Source organism: Micropterus salmoides, unplaced genomic scaffold (genome assembly GCF_014851395.1).
Source record: "Micropterus salmoides isolate LMB-PRFRI ecotype aquatic unplaced genomic scaffold, ASM1485139v1 Ms_hic_scaffold_2655, whole genome shotgun sequence".
NCBI lineage: Eukaryota > Metazoa > Chordata > Actinopteri > Centrarchiformes > Centrarchidae > Micropterus > Micropterus salmoides.
Genome location: NW_024041879.1, coordinates 25,052 through 32,404, shown reverse-complemented (window position 1 = coordinate 32,404; position 7,353 = coordinate 25,052). Strand labels below are relative to the sequence as shown.

Sequence of the window (7,353 nt, the reverse complement as noted above, 5' to 3'; positions counted from 1 at the left end):
CACCTCACTCAGCTGATTCACGCGGTCCATGGTTCGTGTGCGGTTTAGTTGTACGCACTGACTACAGCTAAATAGTGCAGTATCGCGTGCTTCTCATGTTAAAAGTTGTCATTGCGCATTATATAACGTTTCGTTATCGCTGTTCCACCTGTAAGGACAGATACTGAACAACACAATACATTTTCCAAGTCCTTACAGTTTCGCTCACCTGTTGGTCGCTTCTCACTCACTAGGCCACGCGAGTTCGACCGGTGAGTCCAAACATTTTTATGGTGCAATTAAATCAGCGACAGCCTTTCATGATGCTCATGCAGTTTTTGTTGTTTCTTGAAATGTATCAGTAATCGCTCTCTGCGTGTCATACAGAGTAATAAACGGTGTGCAGTGGTCGGGGGTCTGGTTTCCTGGGCAGACACTTGGTGGAGAAACTGTTGGATCGAGGCTACTCTGTTTCTGTGTTTGACATCCGTCAGAGCTACGAGCTGCCTAGCGTCACCTTCCACCAGGGAGACCTCTGCGACAAACAGGTGAGTCTGGACCAGAGCTGCACACTTTGGCCCACTCTCAATGTCCCCCCTAAACCCTAAACCCTCACGACTTAACTGGCGTCACTTGTCAGGTTACGTTTGAGTGCAAGAGGCTACAAGGGCTCAAAATGCTATAATCAGGAATGGGACAGTCCTTTGCCACATTATCATGTTACCTTGACGACGCTGAAACACTTTTGATTTTACATTTTTCACTTTCGGACTACCTGATTTATAGGTCTTGCAAGCTCTTTCTCTACAGAGTGGACAAGAAGTAATTGTCTTTAATCAATGCATTGTTGTTGGTCTAAACAGCATCATTAAGAAAAAACTAAAATATATAGTTGAATAAACTGGGTGTATAATAAGACGATTGTAATTCTCTGATTTCATGTGCTCTCTGTACCATCTTAAATCTGTGTAAACTTTTTTCTAACCATGTTAATGTCAGGGTTGGTTGCTCCTTCCATGCTTGTTTGTTTACTGTTCTTCTTATTCTCTCATAAGGCAGATTTGCTGTGATTTTCCTCTCACTCCCGGGCTTCCCCCGGTAACCCACATGTTTCATGTCACAACGCTATGAACTGTGGGCAATTCCCTCTGGCAAAGTCTGCATAAATGTGGCAAAAGGGCCTCAAAATGTCTGTGAGGGAGCCCTCGTGCACGATTTGACAGTGGGACAGCCCTAAGCTCTCACGGACTTAGCAGAAGGTCTGTAAATCTGTGAGTGTGGACATTGAGATTGGGCCTTCAAGTTGAGTAAGACAAAAATGGGGTCTTGGACTCGACTGTTGTGGGACTTGAGGTAAAAGGAAAGGACTCGAGCTCAGCTATGTTAACTCAGCTTTGAAAGAAAAATGTTCAAATACAGGCTCCTTTTTACCCCAAAATACTTGCAGTTTGCCAATGAACTCTTGAGACTTACCCCAAAAGACTTAAAAATATGTTTGGCCTGGACCAATGACTCTCTAACATAATCGGATGCAAGTGTCAACAGCTGTGAGGTGTCTGTCACATTCTGCTGCAGGTGCTGCTGCCAGCGCTGAAGGATGTGTCCCTGGTCTTCCACTGTGCCTCCCCAGCACCCGCCAGCGATGACCGCGGGCTGTTTGAGAGAGTCAACATTCAGGGCACACGCACCGTTATTCAGGCCTGCATCGAGGCTGGAGTACAGGTGAGGCAGCCAGGCGGAGACTGGGCTTACATTTTGTTTGTTTATGCCTGCGCTTTACTGTTTAAGGATGAAAGATGTTTTTTAAGATATTTAACTCTTGTTGTTTTTGTTTTGCCAGAAACTGGTCCTGACGAGCAGTGCCAGTGTGGTGTTTGAAGGGAAAGACGTTAAGAATGGGAGAGAGGATCTGCCATACGCCAAAAAGCCCATTGACTATTACACAGAGACCAAGATTGTACAAGAAAAGGTAGCGGAGTTTATTGGTTTCACCAGTTTAGCTGTAGTGTTTCCTCTACTTTTGGAATGTGGTTCCTCCTTCTAGTTTTGAGTGGGTGTGGGTGTGTCTGTGTTCATACTCTGATGTTCTGTGATGAATGGAATGTCCTCCTTCCTCATACCTCATCCGTATCACATTTTTTGTTTAATTAGCTGTATTTTCTTCAGCATTATACTTCATCGTCAGCGGTAAGTGGGTACATCTTTCCTCTGTTATTTGCATGTCATCTGCCCCGTTCCCTTCACTGTCAGTGAACTACGAGAGAGAAGAGAGCAAATGATCGGAGCACACTTTTGCAGCATCCTCTGCTTTGCAGTATCCAGAGTTGAATACATTAAACTGCCTTTATGTTTCAGTTGGTCCTCGAGGCTTGTGACAAGGAGAAGGGTTTCCTCACAGTTGCCATCCGGCCTCATGGCATCTTTGGCCCTCGGGACCCACAGCTGGTTCCTATCCTTGTGGACACCGCTCGCAGGGGCAAGATGAAGTTCATCATTGGGTAAGGCAACCACTGTTACTTGACTAACAATTGATTTATTGAAGTCCATGTAACGGAAACTAACGTTGTTCAGCGCATTTCATAAACCAGAATGGCAGAGAAAAAAAGCGTCAAGGAGACTGTCAGTTCTCCCCCCAACCTGATCTCTAATGTAGGGCCTCGATTGGGCTTCCTACATATAAATATAACATATCTTGTGCAGTAAACTGATGTGAAGTGGGTGCACACAACTAATTTATCAACCGCCTGTGAAGGCAACACAAGAACCAAATTTCAGAGGCTGCAGCTAGTTCTGCTAACCTTGCTAGCATTACTGTTGGTAACTGGAAACAGAATACACTACCAAAATCATCAAATTTGCATGTGTTTATGTTCTTATACTTTAGTCAACGATACTGGATTCTGAAAATGTGTCATCTCTAAAACATCCTACATATCCACTCTCCCCTACTTAAACCATACTCACCCACTCACTGGCCTACCCACTTCTCCCCTGCTATTGAAGTAGGGCTTAGCCCATAGACTGCTGCACCAGTGTGCTGAACGATTACATTCTTTAATACGTTTAGATCCCTATTGCTTATTGGTATATTTCTTTATTTAATTCTCTGTCTTTGTTTTCTTCAGTGATGGGACCAATCTGGTGGATTTCACCTTTGTGGAGAATGTAGTTCATGGCCACATCCTGGCTGCTGAACGCCTAAGGCCGGACTCGCCCATATGTGGAAAAGTGAGTAGGGAATAAAATCAAACGCAGAGCCAATCACATGGTTTTGCTGGTTTAAAGGATTCTGTCATTGTCCTCTGCAGGCTTAGAATTTTTATTTGTGAGTGCTTTCCAAACAAGTTCAAGTTACTACATCTTAAATCCTCTGCTTCGCTTTCAGCCGTACCACATCACCAATGATGAGCCAGTTAAATTCTGGGACTTCATGTCTGAGGTGTTGGTGGGTCTGGGATATGCTGCTCCCCGCTACCACCTCCCCTACATTCTTGTCTATGGACTGGCCCTGCTCCTCTGGCTGCTGGCCCTCATCCTGCGCCCTCTTGTGTCCTTTAAACCCACTTTTACACCAATGAGAGTGGCCCTGGCTGGAACCCACCACTACTACAGCTGTGACCGCGCCAAGCAGGACCTGGGCTACAAACCGTTAGTCAGTGTGAAGGAGGGGATAGCACGCACGGTGCAGAGCTACCCTAATCTCAGACAAGGGGCTTGATGGTAGACTGGAAGATTAGGATATGTTCAACTGTCAGTGTTAGTGCAGTTATGGTGATCAGGCCACACTGAATGGACAATTCAAAATGAGGGAACAGGTGGTTTATGTGTATCCAAGCCCCACAATGTGCAGCATTTGTGTGCCTTTTCAATGTGCATGTACCATTTTCACCAGCAGGAGGCAGCAGACTGCCCTAGTTTCGGTCCACACACTGCTGTCTGATATTACAAAAGTTTTAAAGCACTTAGTGAATGGTGGAAGCACAGTTTATGACAACTGAAATATACTTCTTACACTGTGAAAACTGCAGAGATGTACAAATATTATTGTTCCATGTGTTTCACCCGTGTGATGTTGGCACTTTGAGATGCTGCTGTTTTATGTCAAAATGCCTTAATACATTTCACTAAACTATGATTCTACTGATACAACTTGCCTGAAAGGGATTATTTCAAATGATGACTGGCTTTACGTTATATAGCTAAAAGTATGTGGACAGGGATTTGTACTTTGGTCGGGGGTGGTTTTATTTAGTTTTGGATAAGCCCCTTTCTACTTATGGCAACAGTTTGAGATAGGCCCTTTGTTTCAACAGAACAATTCCCCTGTGCACAACACCACGTGCAAAAATGGGCTATGTGTCGAAGAACTCGACTGGCTTACAGTAGAAAGCAGCATATAGGTTCACATTTTTCAAGTCTGTCCTAAAACAATACATACGCACTGTATATGTACAATAAAACTCCTGTCCATACTGACCATGAAAGGATCCCTTCCTAATGCGATTCCAGGGCCAGAAATGGGTCTTTATGTGCAAAAATGCATTTCAAAGTTCAGCCAAAGCTAATATGAGGCTTTAGCAGGCGGAGACAGACAAATCAGTGGTTATCTTCCAAACTTAGATACCCATTTGATATGATTAAATCACAATACTAAAGTCTAATATTAGCTTAGACTGAACTTTAGAATACCTCTACACAGAATAAAGACTATCTCCATCCATCCATCGTCAACCGCTTATCCTGCGTACAGGGTCGCGGGGATAAAGGCTCTCTTACATTGGAATTGCATTATGAAGGGTTATCTTCAAGGCTAGTGTGGATAGGAGGAATGATTACAGCGATCAGTAGTGTTTTATTGTACATATGGGCATGTGAGTATTGTTTTAAGACAGCCTTCACAAATGAGATGATCAAATATGTCCACAATTTTGCCATGTAATGCATTTCCTTTTATACATCATTTTTTGTTTTGACATGTTCAAACACACTTTATACCTTTACTCTGATAGTGGAGCATCTCTGGAATTAGATACTGCATGTCATCAGGATGGCATGTGCGCCCACGAGTTAGGCAATTTGCTAGACTACTACAGAAGGACTGTCATCAAATATAATGATGGGATGGGCAATGAAAATGCATCATAAGTTACAATCCTATTTCTTTATTCTGTCATTTTGATGATGAAGTTATAAAAAGTTATGAAGCTGAACCAAAAAAACTAGTGCCTCATTTTCACAGTATTCATGTTTCATGTATTCATAGCTAACAGTGGTTGGCCTTTTCTAGGTTGAAGCATTTTTATCATTCTGTGTCTTGGTGTGGCAACAGCAAGGTGGGGGTTAAGTTCAGATACTTTGCATTCTCATTTTATTTCTACGCCAGCAGCACCCTAATGATTCACTGCTAGAGTCAGCAGCACCAGGCAAGGCTGTCTGACTGGTTTCTTGTTCAGGTTAAAGAGGCATCCAGGTAGATAATGGACTCAAGCGTTTACACTTGCCAATGTGCTCACCAGAGTGAAACTTTGGCTCTCAGACTTGCTAATTTCCTCTTCCACATTCTCTGATATGTTGCGAAATCTTTTCACACCCTTTTCCAATTTGAAAAGGCTTCGTAAATGTATGCACAGCATGTGTGAGATTGCTTTTTTTTTACAGAAACTGTGGACGGCTGATCTCCATGTTGTGTTTCCACAGAGTGCATACTGTGGCCAGTCGCTCAGAAAGTGCTTTTTGTTGCAAGTTGTTGGAGGAATTGTTGGCCAATTGCAGGAGCATAGACTTGTTCTTGGCTTTCACTTATACAAACATAGACAGTCATTCACATTGAGCAAACATTTTGTTTACTATAGGCTTTAATCTACTTTTCTACCTAGAATATGTACTACAAAAGGTTAAAGAAAGTCATAATTTACTTTTGACATATTTGATCAAGGCAAGTCATATAATACATTTTTATTTCAACAGTGAAATTAGAATTTAATATATTCAACATGTTTAAAAATTGTTAAGATTGGCTTTTATATAATTTTCTTGATGTGACCATGATTGGTGTTTGTTATGTCAGTTCAGCTGTGTGGGTTGTCCCTGATCTCATTTTAATTATTTGTGTGCTTGCTTCCTGGGTTTTCCTACCCAGTGAGCATGAGAGCAGCGTTCCCACAGGAGATGTTGCTGCGCGTTTCTTAATTTATGAAAGCCTTGCTGTGCACCCTGTCATCGTTGTCCTCTTCTCTTTAATTGTCAGTCACCTGTACAACAGGTATGTGCTTGCTTAGCTCCCAGAAACAAAGCACAGATCTAGTAAACAGAAATGAGTACAACCCCTATTACGTACGTACGCACACACACACACACAAAGATGGACAAACACATACTGCTCCACCCCACATCTGCCTTCCTTGACTGGCTGGGCTTGTTAGTGCTCACGCCCGTACCTGTTTTCTAGAACGGAGACCGAGACACCTGTCAGACAAATACTTTCCCTCTGCACACACCAGCCAAACTCAGAGGGAAACACTTATCACAGACTCTTGACTGAGCTGGGTGGACGTTGTTCTCCTGGACATACAGTAAAAGCAGGTAAGTGCTCGGTGGCAGGTGTATTATTTACAACATGATTATAGCAAATTATCTGGATAGATTCTGTATTTAGAGCTCCAGTAATCAGCAGCTGTAAGAACAGAAAGAGTAAAAGTGATCAATTAAACTACATAAACTGTTTAAAGTATTAACTGGTGATTGTCAGTGTTTCTGGGGGTTTCCCTGTCATGAGTGCTTGTCAGTAAAGTTGTGTATCCTGGTCCTTGCTAGCCTTAAATGCTATTGCTCTTCATCAATCATTTATCTTGTGCGGGCTGATGTGTTAAACCTAGGATAAATATGCTTTCTGAGCCCTCAGTGTATTTGCTCTGTCACCAATATTGAGGACAATATCCTCAAGAGATATTATGGCAACATGCTTTAGAGAGAGTGAATTCACAGCCCTGGGAGTTTTGAAAGTTATATTTGCATTCTGAATTTGGCAGTACTGATTTTGCATAAGCTGTAATCCGAACCTACTTTCCCATACGGGAGCACTTGTCAGTGTTTAATTAGTATTTTCCTTTTCTTCTTCAGTTCCTTGGGTAGTAGGTTTGCTCCTGAGCAGTTCATTTCTGACCGTAAATAACTGAGGGGTCAAATAATTTGTATAGAAGGAAGCAATATTAGCCCAGTCACATAAATCACAAAGGGCCAGGTGTAGATGTGTGTGTGTGTGTGTGTGTGTGTGTGTGTGTCCATTCATATTTAGGCAACAGCAGCATTTTATGGAAAGTGGTAGGACAGGATCATCTACATGTCTTAAAGATGAGACAGAGGAATGCTTTACAG

General features: G+C 42.6%; 1 protein-coding gene across 1 annotated transcript; it reads left to right on the top strand.

The window, feature by feature from the left end:
• Positions 1-233: 233 nt before the first annotated feature.
• LOC119919306 (sterol-4-alpha-carboxylate 3-dehydrogenase, decarboxylating-like) lies at positions 234-4,456 on the top strand (the record flags this gene model as incomplete). The annotated part of the gene is given in 8 exon segments (XM_038739721.1): positions 234-251; positions 367-394; positions 397-527; positions 1,555-1,701; positions 1,820-1,948; positions 2,335-2,477; positions 3,105-3,207; positions 3,365-4,456. Coding segments are annotated over 8 exon segments (1,032 nt in total), but the record flags the coding sequence as incomplete, so codon positions are not given.
• Between the last annotated feature and the right edge of the window lie 2,897 nt (positions 4,457-7,353).